A 20,159-nucleotide genomic window follows, 5' to 3' on the forward strand; every position below is an offset into this window, starting at 1 on the left:
ATGCATTCCTTTAAAAGACAGAGGCAAAACTGAAACCGGGCGCCACAAAATAGTACGGAATAAATAACTAGGAGCCCGGCTCCGCTGGTGGAAGAATTGATTTGCCAAGATTCAGATCCTATATATAAACCTATTTTTAGGTCAACGATATCCATGCATTCTCAGTGCGATTCGAGGCAGAGAAGACACACACACTCACCGGAGTGGATTTCTCTCCACCTCCTCCTGCACCTCCTGCTCCGAGAGAGAGGAATTTTGATACAAAGTTGCGAAGCCGGAATAGACCAACAAACACCAGGCAGGCAGGCCACCACCACCGAGCAGTCCTCACACTTTAATGCTCGCCACGCGCAAAAGCTTCTCCAGAGTCATTTATAATCCGACTTTCGGAAGAAGGTGGCATCTGTTTGGCTCGAAATACAGAAACTTGGACTCAACTATAAAAGGAAACTTTGCATACACAGTCTTAGTAGTTCGGCTTTCTGCTTCCAAAACTTTCTGCTCATTCTTAATGCACTGCTAACGCTACGAAATTAAATTGACAATGCCTAGAAGAGATATATTATGATAAGGTTGAGTTTGGCTCCGCCCCTACATAAGGTATAGTACATCCCTTCAACAACAGGAAATCAGCCTGACCTTTTCTGGTCTATTTATAAATTCCCCAACCTCATTTGACCTATTAACCAATTCCCCAACCTCATTTGACCTATTAACAAATTCCCCAACCTCATTTGACCTATTAACAAATTCCCCAACCTTTTTTGACCTATTCACAAATTCCCCAACCTCATTTGACCTATTAACAAACTCCCCAACCTCATTTGACCTATGAACAAACTCCCCAACCTCATTTGACCTATGAACAAACTCCCCAACCTCATTTGACCTATTAACAAACTCCCCAACCTCATTTGACCTATTCACAAATTCCCCAACCTCATTTGACCTATTCACAAATTCCCCAACCTCATTTGACCTATTTACAAATTCCCCAACCTCATTTGACCTATTTACAAATTCCCCAACCTTTTTTGACCTATTCACAAATTCCCCAACCTCATTTGACCTATTAACAAACTCCCCAACCTCATTTGACCTATTAACAAACTCCCCAACCTCATTTGACCTATTAACAAACTCCCCAACCTCATTTGACCTATTAACAAACTCCCCAACCTCATTTGACCTATTCACAAATTCCCCAACCTCATTTGACCTATTTACAAATTCCCCAACCTCATTTGACCTATTTACAAATTCCCCAAACTTATTTGACCTATTTACAAATTCCCCAAACTTATTTGACCTATTTACAAATTCCCCAAACTTATTTGACCTATTTACAAATTCCCCCAAACTCATTTGACCTATTTACAATTCCCCCAACCTCATTTGACCTATTTACAAATTCCCCCAACCTCATTTGACCTATTTACAAATTCCCCCAACCTCATTTGACCTATTTACAAATTCCCCCAACCTCATTTGACCTATTTACAAATTCCCCCAACCTCATTTGACCTATTCGCAAATTCCCCCAACCTCATTTGACCTATTCGCAAATTCCCCCAACCTCATTTGACCTATTCGCAAATTCCCCCAACCTCATTTGACCTATTCGCAAATTCCCCCAACCTCATTTGACCTATTCGCAAATTCCCCCAACCTAATTTGACCTATTCACAAATTTCCTCAACCTCATTTGACCAATGTCTAAATTATCGACCTGCGATATCACAACTGTAAAAACATTTCTGACCTAAATTGACCCCATTTTTTTTATTTATTTATTTTTTGTCTCATCTGTTAATCTGTCAAACACCTTTCACGCGTATGCAAATGCAATTAAACAAAACTTACACTCATGAAACTGCTGAATCTGAAACTTATCAAAACCTCTTTAAGTTGATTCCACCAAGAAACCCGTTAAAACCTTTGGCTTGTCGTGAAGTAAAGTAAATCCAACCTACTTCCTATATTATATAATATATCCTATAGATTTTGAGAATTTATCTCCTTCGCCGCCAGTTTTAGAGAAGCGGATTTTGATAGTTTGTATCGAGAAAGCTTCGGCAGCGGAGTTTAGATTTTCAAGAGTTTCTGTAGTAATAAACAATGGTGGATCTTCCACTTTAGGAATTTCAAATCGCTTGTTATCGAGGGATAAAACATGAGTATGAAAAATAACGCTGGATTTTCGGTTAATAAAACAGTTTAGAAATCCAGGTGGTAAAGTTCTACTAAGGTCATAATGGACGTTTAAAAGTAACCTAGCGGTCAAAATTGGTGTTTAAAACGAAACTAGAGGTCAAAATTGGTGTTTAAAAGTAGACTAGCGGTCAAAATAGGCGTTTAAAACTAAAGTAGCGGTCAAACTATGGAAGGAAAGTAAACGAATGATCAAAATCCGCGAACTAAAGTAAACTAATGGTCAAGGAACAGAGACAAAGTAAACAAATGGTCAAAATACGTGTAGAAAATTTGAACTCGCGATCAAAGCAGTTGTATAAAAGTAAATTAACTTTGAAAATAACGGAAATGTAACAGAACGCATTTTAGGCGCGATCCCTAGCACAGGAATCGATATAAACCTAGAGAAGCTACAATAAAAGCTTTCTTTAAGTTTAAACATACAGTATAATATTATTCAGAGGCATATTATAATAAAACGCAAGCTACGCTATTTAGTAAAATAACGCGGATTTCAACAGAGGGGGCTTTTAACAAGTTCGCTGAAAATCTGGAATCTCATTACCAACACTCCGAACATAAAACCAAAAATAAAAAAAAAAATCACGAACGTTTTATCTTTACAGGGACCGGAAAACGATGCTATGCCCTTCCACTATACAAACCGATTCCTCTCTAGCACAGCACTGGGGGAAGGAAATTGGGGGCTGTGAATTTGGAAACAGAAACACTCAAGGCCATTTAGTCATAAAAACATTGAGAGAAAAAAAATAAACGACCTTGGCCGTTCCCCTCACCCTCTTTTTTAATTTTTTTGGAAAGCAAACGTACTAGGCTATATAGAGAGGAATCTATCTCGTGTACCAGTCCCTTCAGAGATACAGAGTTCATGATAAAATAAAAGGCAATGCGTGAGCATCCCCTCGATTTCAAGCACGGCATTGGCGCCATATTTTATCCTATCGGTTTTGGGCTTGCCGCGGCGGCTTCTTATTTAAAAGAAGGGGGGCTAGCTAAAACGTTGATCTGAAAAGATTTGATGATTTACGAGTTACCTCCTACTCACGTAAAGAAAAGGTTTAAAGCGAAAAATGTTGAATTCTTTTTCTTCTAGAAACGTCGCAAAACGGGGTAATAAATAGCGAATAAAACCGGCTGTACAGCGAGCGGCACTCGTCGTGCGCCTCTAACACAGCGCTAAAATATATTAAAGATCCTTAAGTTATTTAGCGGAAAAAAGTAAACAAAATCGATACAATGTAACTTTTTTAAATATCTTATAGGATGGAATAAACATTTTTTATTTTTCTTTTCTTATTTTAATGATATTTGAGAGAGAGAAAAAGAATTCAAATTGGTTTTGGGACTGGTTCTATTAAGGAAATTAAAAACCAGAAGAGAGTTTCCGATTACGAGAAAAAGGTATTCGAGTTGGCCTACTAGCCATTTCAATACTGCTATATTTGAAGCGGAAAGGAAGAAGGAAGTAGAGTAAACGGAAGTTGGCAGAGATTTGGGAAAATTTTGATGAAGAAATCAACTTTATTTGGGAAAAATATTGAAAATATTTCTATGTTTCAAATATTGGAATTTAAAGGAGCAAAAACGGGGGTATTGCGGCTTCTTGTGTCTCTACAAGTCGACTTGAAAAACATCATCCATCCATAACAGGATTCATACCACTTTTGGAAAAACAAATTCACTGACTTTCCCAGTTTTTTTCCCATAAATTTCCCTAAGATTTAAAAGTTTTGCCCCATATATGAAGTAATAACAACTGAAGTGGTTTTTTATATAGAAGAAGCAACCCCTTCAGAACATACTAACTCAAACCCCGATTTCCCTGAATTCAACTAAAAATTATAAATTTCCCTGAGACTTTAGTCAATTATTTCCCTAGGTTTGAAAATTAGGTACAAATCATTTGCTGCAATGCGTAACTAACTGGTCACCAATATTTCAAGGTCAAAGTTCAACCCACCCCAACTTGAAAGACGTCCATCCTTCGCGCTCCCAAAAAAAAAAAAAAGTCTAGGTCATCAATAGCCACCACGTTGGGTCAAAATGAATTATAGAAATTAAGGCTAAATTCAATTAGTATTTCCTGATTCGTACAAAAGAAAAAAAAATAACATTTATCGTCTCGTGACGTCATTAGCAACGAGATAAAATCCAGACAGGATCCGATCCGAGAAAATTAAATAGTTCGTTTTTTAGCTGTAGCTACGAAATCTTGTTACCATAAGAGATTCTAACGTAATCAAATAATGTGAAAGCCTTTTATTCCCATAACATTTATAGAGATTTCTTCGAAAAATAGATCTTTCTATTCGTTTTAACAATAAGTATTAATCCGCCTCAAGTTGCTGTATCTTGCAAACTACTCTTGAAACAAAATATAGAAGAAAAACTCCTATAGTTTCGGCTTCAATTTATACACGAGTTAGACTTTTAGATTATTTAATTCCGATTACAGACAGTTACAGTTGGGCTTGGAATTATCTAATCCTAAACCTACACAGTCAGTCAGTCAGTGAACCACTATCTTCTTATTTTCAATGTAAGGTTGGTTATAAGGAAAAACTCTACTTGTTTAAACCAACCGCACCTACATTAAAATGTTATCAAGAAAGAACGCTATGATGTACAATGGACATTTACATTAAATTAAAAAAAAAAACTCATTGCCACTGAATGGATTTTTCTTACAATGACAATTAATTCCCGTCGCGATTTGGACCAATTTCCCACATTCACGATGACACCGTGACCTTTGAACCTCCGTCATTAAACTTCAACCAAATTAATCTGTCCAATTGGAATTTTATTATATTTTTTTCTAATTTCCTGCGCATTGGACTAAGCTATACCCAACTCAGCTGTGACGTCTTGGCTTCTGAGTTAGTTCTATTGCAGCAAAAACACTGTCCCAAAAAAAAAAAAAAACCAATTACGAAATATAACTGCAACATTATTTTTGGAGCAAAACAGGCAAGTCCATGGTCAAGTAACATGGTCTACTTCCTACGTTTTATCATTGCTATCAAGGCAGCAAAACCCATCAAACTTGACAGAGAAGGGAACAGCGTGTCGATCCTAAAACTTATATATCATAAAACATTGTTGGCTTTAAATATTTGATCAACTTAACTCCAAAAATACGTGATGTCGAATAGGGTATAATAATGTTATTATTTCATTTCGTAACAAACATGGCCCAGTATAATCTCTTAAAATATTTGCAATAGACATAAGAAATAAGTCTCCCTGGCGTCACTTAACACGTGAGGCTACTCTTACTGTTATAAAGCACGAAATGTCAAAAATTCAAAATTAACAAAAAAAAAAGGCTTAGTGAATACATCACGCACGTGGCATCTCTTAAAGCGCGCGCGAAATCGCACACGTGCTTTTTCCTACGTGTCTTACAACAACTTGCAGCTCGTGACATTCTCCAACCACCTGCGCCACGTTTATTTTTATCTTGATACTTTTCAAATACACGGTTTTGATATCTATGGAAATTTTGCTGATCAAATTTTACTTGATTGAATTTTAAATTATGTATGGGTAATGCAATTTTAAGGGTCCGATAATAATTTCGCATCAAATTCCACTATTACGGAGCACGAGCCCCTCTTTCTAAAATTAGGCCTAAAATTCATCTACTACGATTTTACGATCACTACATTTCCGTGTACCCAACGTAAATAATGTTTTACAACGGCAAAATACTTGGACAATTTCACTTTGAAATGACAGCGATTTTCATAGCTAGAGTCAATCCCCCTAACTTTGCACAAGTTGTCATTTCAAGATGAAATTTTCTATTTATACCCATTACATTTTGGGGTGATGAACTTAGAATATTCCCGAGATGAAATTACACCGCGTGTAAAGCTATAAAGGCCCAGGTTCCAGTGCTTATTTGAACTTAAGAGAGAGAGGTCTACTCTATCTTTGCATACATTCACTAAAATTGCAATCCGATAAACTTCACCGCGAGCAAATATTGCAAGATATTAATGGACATTAACGTAATCCCAAAATTTACTTGATTAAAAATTTATAACGTTAAAGTAACCCCCCATTATCAGTAAACATCGTATGGCCAGGATGGCGCTCGTGTGCAAATTACATTTTACCAGAAGTATATAAGATACTTCTCTTAGAGAGAAGTGTACCACCACAAAGAGGGCGGAGTAATTGCAACATGATTCTTCCCAACATCATTTAAACATTTATTATAGCAAGGTTATACTAAACCGAATCACATACGCCATGTAAATAGTTCCCTCATCATTACTCTATTAGCGCTAAATTAAATTAATTTAATTAATTAAAATTTTCATTAAACAGCCTCAAGTTCCATTTAAACTCTAAAATAAAATTTCCCCCAAGGCTTCACACGTTGATTAAAAACATTCTATATAAATCTCACGACCAAATCATGCAGAACCGTCGTTACGTCATTTTGATCAAAGAAAAAAATTCTTTACAAAGTACACGACATAATCCACTGTTCATTCAATAACTTTAGTATAATATACTTCGATAGCTAGGGGCCAATGGCCAACCGATAGATACTTGGGCATGGCACTTCTGGAACTCAATCTGGGTAAAACCGGCGGCTAAGTATTTAATGAATAACTTAACTGGGTGAAAAATAAGGATACTGGGAAGCTCAAGCGACCACCGGAAAAGTCTCCAAAACTTCAGTAATAAACGAAACCAAAAAATAACATCAAAACCGGCAGCTTGGATCGCGCGCCACAAATTGGGCGCGAAAAGAGCCAAAGCGCGCGCGGCAGAGAGAGAGAGAGAGAGAATTTTCGCGCCTATTCTTATTTCGTTAATTAGATCTCGTGGGAAATGAACCATACATACCTATGGGTCCTCCTCAATGGTCACCTTTCACTGGGTATCAAACCTTAAGAGGGCAAATAACTAACTCTTCTACTTCAAATCACAAAACTCCACGTGATATTGAAGACCCAAAATAAAAAATGTTTCAAACAGAAGTCACCAGCTGCGTTTCTCGCACTTGGATGGGGGAAAACTTTTGGCGGGATTTCTAAAACCACTAATGATGACCGGAAGTAAATAAACTGAAATTATCACATTTTAATCTTTGTTTCGCCAACTCCCAAACCCCTCAAAAATGGCGCCAAGTTTTTGGTAGTTTATTTCATAATTTCTATATTAAGGGTCATCGTCAAAGTCCAGCCAGAGGGGCACAAGAGTTACACTTTTATACTCATAAAAGGGGCGGGGCTTACTAAAAAGATTCGCTTCTCAATTGCATACCAATTTAATTCATACTGAAGAAGTTCATAAATAACTATATACACGACCCCTTCAGGAAAGACCATAATTCCAAGGTTATATTTTGCCCGTTTATAATATTACACCCGTTCAAAGTGCAATCATAATATTTTTCTAATACAATTACAGCTTGTTTTGTTGAAATTTATTCAAATTACAAAGGGAAGGTGACACACTTCAATTTAAAGGAATTAAAATAAAAACAAAACTATAACTACACCGTAGTAACGCGCAAAAGAAAGAAGAAAAAAATGGGTTCATAGTTCAACAACTTTTAACCTCATCTGAGCACTATTTATATATATAAATAATTTGATATAATTATAATAATATAATAGTTTCTAATTTAAATTTGTATTATTTTACTGACCGCAAAATTCAAAAACGCAGCTGTTATAAATACATATATGTATATAATAAAACAAAACTTGGTTAATAACCTTTTCCCTTGGTAGTATCACCAACTAGCTTTATCACACATACTTCAATGCCATCAAACTTTTAACACCAACTGTTTTAAAAAAATAATATATATTTTCCAGGACTTCGAAACGAAACGAGAAAAAAAAAGTTCAAAGTCAAAAAGTGTTGGGGGCGAATGAAAAACAAGTACAATTCTACGTAAAATGTATCCTAAATCTAAAAATCCATCAAGGATGAAATGAGGGAAAGTGCGAAGTTCGAAGTGCAAGAAAAAGAGCAACTGTGTTCCCAAGGGCCAATGTGTTTTAATAAAAAAATAAAAAGAAAAAATGGGCGAGAGGTGTTTGACATTGAGGATGAGAAAAGAAGAAGCGGGGACTCTGAAACATTGAATCTCTTGCACAAATAAAATAAAAATTATTTTAATTTAATTTGAAATTAAATTAATTCAGACACCCCCCTCTCACTCCTATCTGGTATGGCATCTCTTTATTTATTTTTTCCCCCAAAATGCTGGAAGGTATATTAATATTAAAGTCCTTATAAACTGATTTTGATTTTTCTAAACAATTTAATAGTTACCATGGTTCTTATAGCAAAATATCACAGAACATTTTTGACTCAAAAAAAGGCCTAATGTCATAAAACGACGCTTTCGATTCAAAAGGGCCCATAGAACATACTACAGTACTTCGGTGTAAACTAAATTTCTCTAGACTCTTCATGACAATAAATTCGCACGTCAATTGTACACTACATTGTAATGCAATTATATTGTTTTTAAATGTAAAAAAAAAACTACTGCTCAACTTTAACACGCCTACATCGTTAAAACTACACTTATATACATTAAAATTCATATTATGCTAAGCCTTTTTAAGCTAAAATACGCTTTAAAACTGAGATATAGGGGTTACTACTAAACAGAAGCTCAAAAATGGGGGGGGGGGATGAAATAAATTCACGCTATATTGAGGGTAATAAACCACACAAAATATTTCCCCCTAGACGTCACATGTTACAATACACCTTTTAAAATATTGAACCATGGCGCATGAATTTTTAAAAGCGGTGCTAGAATATGCAAATTTTCATAAATAGCTCATTATCTATATTTACCTATGCCGTTGAAATATACTGGTGCAAAAATGGTTATGAATCACACGAGTCTATGTCTAGGTTGGTTCGCATACCAACAAAATTAAGCCTACGCAACATAGATTTGACAATGAAATGTTGTACATACTTTGCCAGCCAGTTTTACCAGTCAAAGCTTCAGTCTAAAAATCATCCTGATATCTGACATAACATCTGAACATATCACGTATGATCCCCCTACCCGAGAACCTACGCAACTTAAAAATCTCGCTGCCACAAAACTGTCAAATGATTTTTACCCTCGAGTCATAACATTTAAAATATCAATGTCAAAGGCTTAGCGTAAATATAAATAAATATAAGAATTCGCGCGACCCCAAAATGTCAGACCCATGTCGTCCGCTCACGATTTGGAAATTTTCCAAACGTAATCCCACGATAAAAAGCTAGGACCCAACATGACCCAAAATTAGGTCCGCTAACGGGCTATCATGTCCAAAACAAGCGCGCATCAAAGTCAATTGTTTGAAAAGCTCGAATTAAAAAGTTTGAAACTTCCCCTTGAGGAATGACCCCCTTTTTAAAGTGTCACGATTAATCGCTTAAGTTTTAAAGCGCAAAATGCGGATCCCATTGAAGAAGTGGCGGGAAATAAAGGGGAAGGAATGATTTAAAGAAAAAAATAAAAACAAAAACAAAAAACAGAACAAACCATTCCCGCCTACTCTAATATTTGATTGCTTGCCGTTAGGTGCATTGTATCTTTGAAAAGGTCGTCATAAGATTTATAGCCTAGTAACTCTTTGTTCTAAGAGATAATCAAATTGAAGTAGAAAATAAATTTGTAACTTTTAGTCGATGTGTTTGCTAAGCCTAACGAACGTAGTAGGGGGTCCTAATATTTGTTAGTGGGGTGTACCTTAGGATTTATTTATTTTTTCTTTCTAATTTTTTAGCAAAGGCGCGGAAAAATGAACTATTACCGTCACGTTTATGTTTCGCGATATAGAAATTAACAGTAGCTACACCCTAATGAATGGATTTTGGGCGGAGGTTTTATTTAGTGCGCGAAAATAATCATAAGTCACGTAAACTTAAATATTTAAATGAACGCCGCAACATTATAACGCAATATCAGTCACACTACCTTATACACCCTAATCGAAAACCGCGCTCGCTCGCGTACAGCCATTCGGCTTCTTACCCCATCCATTTTTGCATTATTTTTAGACATTCCAAGACTCCATTCAACACAACATTCGCGCAAAAATAAATTCGGACAAGGCTTACCGATTACGCTGGAGCTGTTTAGCGCGATCCCCATGATGAAAATCCCGAGGGCCAACCAAGTCATCTTGAATATCTTTTGACAACGCTGCTCTTGATTAGCGGCAATGAAAACGACTCCAACATTCTTGACCAAACCTTTCTCAGTTCATTTCCCGCCTTTGCATGCCTAATTTTTGATTGCCAGTCCTTGTTGCCATTATCGAAGGCTGAAATCTCTCGATTATCATGCGGGTCAAAAACAAAAAAAGGCCTAGGCCTATCCCACGTCGGACTGGGAGCGTAAAGTTCCGTCCAGTCAGCGGGAGAACGAGTACGGCCACGCTAAGCCTTGGCTCCGTACTTTTTCTTCTTTACCCGAAATCAAGAAGAATGTATCTCTTTCCGCGTCGGGGGCGACGGGGGTTCCGATTTCAAATATCACACCGCTTCGAGAAGCCACGGACGCGAGGCTTAGCTTTTGTCGCGTATTTCTTGCAGCTAGAGTTTATATTGTTTATACCGTTCGCGTTTAAACGATACTTCAATCGGAAATAAGAAAAATTTCAAACTTTCCGTAACGAACGACGAAACGGCGTCAAACCTTCCCACGACCGATGCCTGACTGCGGCTCAGGGCTCACACGGCGAGCGAATCCGCGTTCGACTTCGATAAACAAAAAAAGATGGGAGATTCTGCCTTAGAGGGCGCCACATGACGGTCGAATCTATGTGCAACTTTTGAATTTCCGTATTTTAATGCTTTTTTGCGTTAATTTTCGTTTTCTACTAATAATCTACGATATTTTCTTCAAATTAGGCCTACTAATTAAATTTATATTACAATAATTAGACTATGGGGAAAGATTTAGATAAAAGCCTAACAATACCGTCCATATTTAGTAGTTAGTACTTACTGTTAAGATTTTGTATGGCTTCCTTTGTATAGCTGTATTCACATGGTTTCGCTTTCACAATAAAATCAGACTGAATCTACGCCGGTTTTTATTATTTCACGTCAATGAACTGTTAAAATAAAACAATCATTAACTTTATTAATTTCCAAGTATTATTAATCCAAATTCACATTAAAATCCAATATCCTACAATACTATTACCTGAAAAATATACACGTGGCTTCACCATTGTGGGCGCCTAGCCAAACTGGTTAAAAATGAGAATAAATTAATTCACACACTGGGCGCTAGGGCGCTAATAGTTAATGATACCGAGGGGCTGAACACTTTTCCTTATGGCAAACACTGTATAATATTTACCGGATTTCTTAATATATTGAAAAGTAAATAAATAAATAAATAAGTAAATAACTAACTAACTCAAAAATAACAATCAATCTCAAAATTATTTTTGAAAAACCCGAAATAATGAAAACCGTATTTACCAGTATCCTACCCCTCGATTGGGTTCCATAAATCACTAATAATAATATAGAAGCGACACTGGGAATTTGAAATATATTCTATATTGTACGTAAATAATAAATATCTAAGAAAATATAATAATAAAAGTTCAAAATCAGTAGAAAATCCTTGGAACAATGCCTATCAATCAAGTTTCTCAGCTAACAGTGAAAACCGAATAATAAACAAAAAAAATAGACTTTCCTGCTATGAGTAAATAATGGGAAAAGGGATTTAGCTTAGCCAAAACTTTTTCTCTTATGGTCACTAGAAAACACTTTTTTTTTGTTCTAGGCAAAGTTTAAAAGACTGAAATAAAACTAAGTAAAAGTAGATAAACTCGACACAAAATAAACTGAATGACCTTGTGACCTTTATACCCTTTTCCGTTTACTTATTGGTTGAAGCTTACCATCAGTCGAAAGTAATCTAGAATGAAATAATTACAAAAACAGCTGTTGAAAGTAATCTAGAATTAAATTAACGCTGATAAACAATTTCAAAAGCATTTGATAACGTCGGAAAGAACCTATTTCTTCGGTAACTCATTTGAATAGTAATTATATTTATGCTTGAAAGATTACACAAGCAAATGAAAAGAGGCATAGACGACAGGCAAACACAAAAATACGTTCCCTACGTTAACTCTAGCCCAGGAAAGAATACCGAATAAACTTGGGGTTGAAAAAAATAAAATGCTTTCCTTCAATCAACCAGAAAAATATTCAAGTGGTTCCCAGGATGGTCTACTTCAATACTGCCAATGCAAAAAAAAAACAATCTTTTCTATAACTTCTCTCATCATTTGCATATAACTACCTTTTACAATACATTTACGGTATATAAAGTAATGGCATACATCAGTTTCGGGTGTTGGGAAAAATATATGGGCTGCCGATACTTTTAAAATTAAGTATGTAAAACATTGCTTTTAATTAATGTAACGTAATTAACGATACATGTTTTTCCCTGTTAAAAAGATTTCAGTATGGAAGAAAAGAAGTAAAAACTAGACAATGTTAATAAAAGTACTTTCTATTTGGTCTTACGAGTGTGTGTGTGTGTGTGTGTGTTTAAGGATTTATGCAAATGAGCTCATCTTCGGTTAGTTTTTTCATAAGTTCATAAGATATGTTTGGCCATAAGTTTGTCACTGGTAACTTAGAAACTGGAGCTTGTCATGAAGTGAGTGACGTAGGTCATAGATTCAGGGTAAAGCGAGGGACGCCTGGTGAGGCGCTGTCAAAGGCTTAGTAATGCAGACTAAATAGGGAGATGGAAGTCCCATGAAGTGAGTGACGTAGGTCATAGATTCAGGGTAAAGCGAAGACGCCTGGTGAGGCGCTGCTGTCAAAGGCTTAGTAATTCAGATTAAATAGGGAGATGGAAGTCCCATGAAGTGAGTGACGTAGGTAAATAGGTAAAGCGACGACGCCTGGTGAGACGCTGTCAAAGGCTTAGTAATGCAGACTAAATAGGGAGATGGAAGTCCCATGAAGTGAGTGACGTAGGTCATAGACAAGGTCTGTATACCGCTTCGCATTATTAGGTCGGAGCATCCTTCAGGGGTGGTAAGCGGGAGATTCTCCTTTTTGTAGTAGGGGGGCTCTAGTAATTTTTTCCCTTACTATGACGTCTTACGTGGGCTAGAAACAAGAATCCGCGGTGGCTGCGTCCAGAGAGAAAACGTCTCTCTACTTTGAAAATTGTATACCCCCTTTCTTCTTCACCCCTACCTAACTTTCAATGGTTTAGGGAGAGGGCGAGGCCGATTATCCGTTATAAATTCAAATCTTAGGCGGTAACGGCGCGTTGCTAATTCTTTCTGAAAGGTAAATATTATTTACGTCATGAACTTTTAATTTAATGTAAGGTTTTACAAATCTACGAACTATTATAAGAATGAATTATTGCCATCACCTTTCAAAGCTGACGATGATAAAATGAAAATGAAAAAAGTTACTACTTGAAATAAAATTTGATACAAAATACTTGGTCTTCTCATTTTAAATGTAGGTCTATTATGTGTATTATGTGTACATTATAATTATCCTAAATAACGGTGCACATAATTTATTTAATATAGCAATTTTGAATGCAAAAAGACCTTCGTGTTTACACGTATATAAAGGCCATTAACGTCGATTAACGTCGTTCTCCTTTTTCCGGACATACAAACTTTATATCTCATATAAGACAGATCGCGTATTCTTTGGCGCCCACGTATGACGTCAATGAAAAGAGCTAGACGAGAGAGGTAGCTAGAACGGTAAACCGTAAAATCCCAACACCGAATACGCCCGCCTTGGACTAAATAGGGAGATGGAAGTCCCATGAAGTGAGTGACGTAGGTAAAGCGACGACGCCTGGTGACAGTGGTGAGGCGAGGTCAAAGGCTTAGTAATGCAGACTAAAACATCACTTATAAACTTATGAGGACACTCATATATTTTCAGCCAATATATGTTGGAAACTTGGAATAAATTAGGCCTTTGTTTACCCCCATTTCTAAATAAAATAAAATAAACAAAAGTAGACATTGATTTTTTTCATCTATTTTTATTAAATTTGGAGGACAAAACATTAATCTAAATGATCACAACAATAAAGTAAAATTAATAATATTTAAAGTAAACCAACAATAACAACAACACATTATGGAAGACCATAACCCTAAAACATGATATATAATTTTAATTTATGTATTGTAAAATTTTAAATCTATACAATTCAAAAATGATTAAATTCTAATTACACGATACTTTTATATTAAAAATATTAATATATTCCTTATTTTTTGTAAAAGTGGTGGACGAATTTTGATTTTTAAGTCTATTTTAAAAGGATCGATCTCAAAATTTAAATCTCCGTACAAAAATTACCTTTCTTTTTTAAAAAAATTGTACATTTTAATCGTCTAAATATTGTACTGGTCCTTTTTTACCCTTTAAGTACTCAGGTTAATTTAATTAATTTCTTATTCTTAATTTAAGATAAAAAAAAACGTCTCAAAAATAAATATTAGATGAATATTTTTGGTTCCCACTAAATGTCAACGTCAATCACTCTTCTCTCCTAAGTAGGTGGTTTAAGTTAAATTAAATTAAGTTAAAGTTCATCGTGTTTAGGTCCAGTGAATTCTTCATGAGAGATATATCCATTCTTATCTCTATCTTCATGTTGAAAAATTTCCTCTACTAATCTATCTTGTTCCGGAAGATCAGGTATTTCGTTAACTTTTTCCGCAGGAATTTGCTTTTGAAGATAAGTACTTATCTAAAATAAGCAAATAATGGCAAGCATTGTGACAAGATTTACAACATTTTCGGTGATTTTAGACATAACACGAGTGAAAATATAATTAAAGATGTTTGGGGCAAGCATACTTCATCTCTCGATAATTGGTTATCCTTGTCAGCGTCAATTTCTTTGAATAAATTTAACGGAGCTGGTCCATCTTTAATTCCCAAGCATTCAACTTCAAATATAAGTGTAGCTTTAGCCGGGATTCTATCGCCAGCACCAGCATCTCCGTATCCAAGATGAGACGGAATGGTCAATCTTCTTTTTTCTCCGATACACATGTCTAAAAGACCTTGATCCCAACCTTTAATAACTTGACCAATACCAAGCTGGAATGTAAAAGGCTCATTTCGACCATAACTGAAAATATATATACACAAGAATGTGATTTTATGACTTAAATAACTTACGTTTAAATATTACCTGGAATCAAATTCAGTTCCGTCTTCTAGAGTTCCTTTATAATTCATAGTCAACATGTCACCTTTCTTAGCCTTTTTCTCACACGTTTCGGGTTTGCTTAAAACTTCAATTTCTAATTCGTCTACATCCGCTAATACATTTTCTAATAAAACTAAACAAGATAAACTAACTAATAAACTTATACTTAACTTAAAAAACATTTTTATTATTTAAAATTTAACTGAAATGCTTAAATAAAAAGGAAACGAACTTAAAGAAGCCGTCTAAACGTCGTAAACCCGCGTCCGCGATTAAGCCGTGTTTGCCCGTGATTGGTTACTTTCTAAAATTTGACACATGTACAGTTTCCGATTGTATATGATTTTCCGGTCGTCTGCTTCACCAAAGCCGTTATTGCATCACGACTCACACGTGTACTGCCAAGGCTTAGCGAGTTGACAGCCGTGCATAGCTTCATTTGCAGTTAAATCACGAAAATTAAAGTTAAACCCCACATGTTTAAGTTATTTAAAGCTGCTAAATTGGCTTTTCAAGTTAAATCAACGATTTACGTTAGTATAATACGCAAAATGAGTAGTGAAATCGCTAAGGTGACTGTTCGTTCCGCCCCTGATGAACCAGCCATGCAAGTGTCGTTTATTTACACAGACGATCATGTTAATCGCCGATTTAATTTGAATCGTAAGAAGGATGAAGAGATTGGACATGCATTAGCGCGTATACGATCAAATATAATTACAATATACGAAAAAAAAGTTAACAAGAAATCCAAAAAGGCTACTAAAGTTGATCAGGCAACATCTGATACAAGTTCCCCCACACCAGAACTAAAAGTTCCAGAGTTAATGATAAAATTACAACACGGGGATCTAGTTTTACCCGAAAACACAATTAATACTGATGCTTGGATAGAAGGAGCTACATTAACAGTGGGGTCTAATGTCTATAAAGTCTTATATAACGCTCCCATTGTAAAAAGTATTTCTTTGCCAAAAAGTATCATGGCTGGTTACCCAGTCTATCCTAAATTAGACCTAGAATTTAATACAGAAGAGGCTACGGAATACGATTGGTCCCGAAGTGTAGTTAAAAAAGAAATACCCGATTCTGATCATAGAAGATTAACCATGGTTAAAACCCAATATTGGCAAAGTGTAGGGTCACATTTTTTCTATGTCCCGTCTAATGATGATATTGGGAAATTATTACGTTTAGTTTGTACCCCCGGTTGTAATGGTGTTAAAGGACTATCAGAGGAAGCTATATCCCCCAATAAAGTTGAAGCAAATCCCGGTGAATGTCCCTTTGAAACGCGACACCTTTATACCAAAGATTTAACAATAAAGGATCATTTTCGTTTTGTGTCCTATAATATATTAGCAGATTTATACGCCGATTCAGATCACACTAGAACTGTATTATTCCCCTATTGCCCACCCTACGCGCTTGAAATTGACTACAGAAAGCAGTTATTCTTGAAAGAGATCATAGGGTATAATGCTGACTTAATATGCCTTCAAGAAGTGGATAGGAAAATTTTCTATGGCGATTTAAACCCTATTTTAAAAAGTGTTAATTTCGATGGAGTCTTCAATCTAAAGGGTGGTCAAGTTGCGGAGGGTTTGGCCACATTTTATCGCAAGTCAAAGTTTAGGTATAAATTTATGGAAGACATAAACGGGAGGGTTGGTTTCTATGGAAACCCCAAAGAACCAACCTACCATCATAAGATATGTTCCATAAGTGTGTCATTGATTACTGACTCGGTTGTTATGAAGTGACCTAGGTCATAGATTAGAGGTAAAGCGAGGCATGGTGAGGCACTGTCAAAGGCTTAGTACAGACTAGTAAGGTTGCGTCATACTTATGTAACATAGCTTATAAATGTATGCTACCATAGTATCTAATGGTAAACCTTGTTTAAATACTACAATTAATTAATTTGCACTTAGCTTATTGGAGAATGAAGCCATCATTTTAGCAGATTATTTACCTACCGATCAAACTCTGGCTGATATCTCGAGCACCGTTAACGAAAATGATAAACTGAAGGAAAGAGTCTTAGCAAGGACTACTGCTCTTCAATGGTCACTCTTGCAATCAGTCGAGAACGAAACTAACCATTTACTAGTGGGCAACACTCACCTTTACTTTCATCCTGATGCCGATCATATTCGGTTACTTCAGGCTTCGATGTGCATCAGATTTCTAGAAGAAAAGCTAAAAATCCTTAAAATAAGCAACCCGGACAAGAATTACAGTTTGATATTGTGTGGAGACTTCAATAGCACCCCTGAATGGGGTGTTTATCGCTTGATGACAACAGGACGCGTACCAAAGGACATCATAGATTGGCAAAGCAGTAAGTATAGTTGTACGTACCCACCTTGTACTTGAACATTGGCCCAATTTACGCTGTTTTACTACAGATATTGAGGAAGCTGTAACAAACCTGGAAGTTTCTCACGGATTATCCTTGGATAGCGCGTGCGGTTGTCCAGATTACACCAATTACACATCAGGATTCCAAGGATGTCTGGATTATATCTTTTACGATAAGAGCAAGTTGGAAGTAACTGAAGTAATTCCAATGCCTACGCACGAAGAAGTTACTCAAAACGTCGCAATCCCTAACATAAACTTTCCTTCCGATCATATTGCAATTGGTTGTACATTAAAATGGTCTAATTAGTTAATAAATATAAAAATTTAATTATTTAAAATGTATAAGCTGCGTAATTAATTATTTTTGTTAGTTTTTTCCAATGACAACAATTACGGTATATCTTGATTATTTACAATTACATAGGAGAGACAACAAAACCCTCCCAATTAGAACCTACAATTAGTGACTACTCAGCCACCATTTTGAAATTAATTTAGGCTTATAAATAATTTTTTTGCAAGATCTTAATGACAATAATTAACCCTCCCCAGAAACTTTGAAAGAAAAGAAAAAAAAAGGATATATGAATTAAAAGTACGTCGTGTCTTCACTATGAGCGAAACATAATCGGAACTCAGAATGGCCTAAGAGAGCGTACAGTTTTTGAGGTAAAACTAAACTACAACCAGGTGTAGGTTGGGCACTCTTATGTCTGAATATGAACTCTCGTTCAATGGGTTTAGGGAAACAGTCGCGACCCTTCCTAAGCTCCTGCAAATTAACGAAAACAATGAACTTAGTTCAAGTATTAAAGAATATTTACTAAATAATCTTTACTTACAAAGCTTTCGGAATTATTCTCAAAGACTTTTATAATCCGTTTGCCAAGTATGCCCTTCGAAGCTCCAGGAACTTCGACCGTTGGCATTTCCACTATATCTTGTAGGAACTTTGTAATCAAGGGATTTTCATCTTCTTGAACTTGAGGGGGCATGGAAAATTTGGTCCTTATCGACTGTAATTGCGCCAGTTTTAATTCGGCTTGGTACAAACACTGCAAAACGTCCAGATGTTCGCGCCCCGACATGGCTAGTTTGATGGCTCGGGTTAAAAGTTGTTTGACACACGGTGGACCATTGTCCGAAGCTATAAGCGCGTTCAGAACGTTGATTAATAATGCAAACAGAATCAAATCTCGGGACACACCTTGATCTAATTGCATAACGGCGGCCTGTATCAAAATGGGCATCAATTGGTTGACAATTTCAAGTGGCGTCAAGTTGGTCAGATAGTGCAGAACGCGTTCAGCTTCCTTAGTTTCGTCAAATAATCTCTTCTGTCTTCTGGCGGGTATTGGGCGGGCGGTTTCCCAGGCTTCTAACCAAAGATTACCTGGTACGGTCATTCGACCACTTAGGTAACCAACGGTCCCACTCCGGACCGAGTCCTCGTCATCCGGAGTGAGTGGACCGGCATCTGAGCAAGTATTATCCTCGGTTGTTTCATCAGTGTTTAACTTGTCCTCTTTACTGGCTTCATCACTTGAGGACTCCTCTTCCACCCAATCGCGAGGTGAGTACCATCTGACGAAATCGGGCAGACCAGCTTTGGGGTTAGCAGCCTTGAACGCGCTCATGTCCGAATGCAAACAAGCACTTTGCAATCTCGCTCTCAAGTTAGCCCCTTCTTTATCGGTTCCCAATCTAACCAGGGCTTCGGCTTGTTCGGCCAAACCGTCTTCGGTTAATGGTGCCGGTTCCTACCGACCACCATTACCGTCATTACGTCAATGATCCTTGTAAATGTACTCGGAAATTATAATTCACTTACTTGCGTTATGGGAATGTATAAAGGTTCATTCGAATTCAGTAGCGTTAGATTACCCAATTGTCTCAATCTACCATCGGGAATGAACGGCAATAACCCTTCGCGAGACAAAAGGACACACGCGAATGGTCAAGATATAATTAAAATATTTAAAACAGAAGCGTATTAATTAAGTAACCCAAAGTTGTCAGTGAGAAAAAAATCCCACTCGATTTTGAGTTGAATAACTTAAATTCAAATCGCTTATTGTTGAATTTTTGGAATTTTAGAATTTTGCGCAAATCTACTTCTAAAAATGCATAATAACAATAAAACTACATGGTTTCTACCATCATTATTACCCTTAATTTCACTACCACCCTCTTCTGGATCATTGCACTCAAAAAACTCATCGTCAGAATCATCGGACGTCGAATTGACCGTCGTTGCACCAGCTTTTTCCCGAATTCTTCGTTTTTCGATACAGTAATTGAGCATCTACAAAATAATATTAAG

At 36.3% G+C, this 20,159-nt stretch overlaps 4 protein-coding genes across 12 annotated transcripts in view; 1 reads left to right on the plus strand and 3 right to left on the minus strand.

Moving 5' to 3' along the window:
- The window catches only part of babo (TGF-beta receptor type-1 babo), a 152,753-nt gene extending 141,774 nt beyond the window's left edge, over positions 1-10,979 (minus strand). For 2 of the 9 annotated variants that reach the window (XM_089866356.1, XM_089866352.1), the window contains exon 1: positions 10,330-10,977. In XM_089866356.1, coding sequence (XP_089722482.1) covers positions 10,330-10,393 — 64 coding nt within the window. In that variant the 5' untranslated portion in view covers positions 10,394-10,977. Of the gene's footprint in view, positions 1-10,329 lie in introns of all 9 variants that reach the window. The other 7 variants (XM_089866354.1, XM_089866349.1, XM_089866359.1 and 4 more) reach the window with 5 other exon arrangements.
- Positions 10,980-14,380: 3,401 nt separating this feature from the next.
- On the minus strand, positions 14,381-15,761 carry Fkbp14 (peptidyl-prolyl cis-trans isomerase Fkb14). The gene is made up of 3 exons (XM_089866372.1): positions 15,452-15,761; positions 15,112-15,388; positions 14,381-15,001 (listed from the first exon to the last, which is right to left on the minus strand). The coding sequence occupies exons 1-3, from the start codon at positions 15,649-15,651 to the stop codon at positions 14,834-14,836; spliced, it is 645 nt and encodes a 214-aa protein (XP_089722498.1). The 5' UTR covers positions 15,652-15,761; the 3' UTR covers positions 14,381-14,833.
- A 60-nt stretch (positions 15,762-15,821) lies between these two features.
- Positions 15,822-18,181, plus strand: LOC149702522 (2',5'-phosphodiesterase 12). Its single transcript, XM_089866370.1, has 3 exons — positions 15,822-17,105; positions 17,404-17,813; positions 17,881-18,181. Exons 1-3 carry the CDS (start codon positions 15,946-15,948, stop codon positions 18,141-18,143), a joined length of 1,833 nt encoding a protein of 610 aa, XP_089722496.1. The 5' UTR covers positions 15,822-15,945; the 3' UTR covers positions 18,144-18,181.
- Rab3GAP1 (RAB3 GTPase activating protein subunit 1) overlaps positions 18,140-20,159 on the minus strand; it is a 60,797-nt gene continuing 58,777 nt past the window's right edge. Inside the window, exons 13-17 of the mRNA XM_089866365.1 lie at positions 20,006-20,141; positions 19,668-19,762; positions 19,044-19,596; positions 18,679-18,983; positions 18,140-18,608 (exon numbers count right to left, since the gene is read on the minus strand). Coding sequence (XP_089722491.1) covers positions 18,426-18,608; positions 18,679-18,983; positions 19,044-19,596; positions 19,668-19,762; positions 20,006-20,141 — 1,272 coding nt within the window. The 3' untranslated portion in view covers positions 18,140-18,425. The remainder of the gene's footprint in view (positions 18,609-18,678; positions 18,984-19,043; positions 19,597-19,667; positions 19,763-20,005; positions 20,142-20,159) is intronic.

This window comes from Phalangium opilio, unplaced genomic scaffold (assembly GCF_054372755.1).
Source record: "Phalangium opilio isolate 3A_F unplaced genomic scaffold, DU_Popi_V2 ptg000017l_1, whole genome shotgun sequence".
NCBI classification, from domain to species: Eukaryota; Metazoa; Arthropoda; class Arachnida; order Opiliones; family Phalangiidae; genus Phalangium; species Phalangium opilio.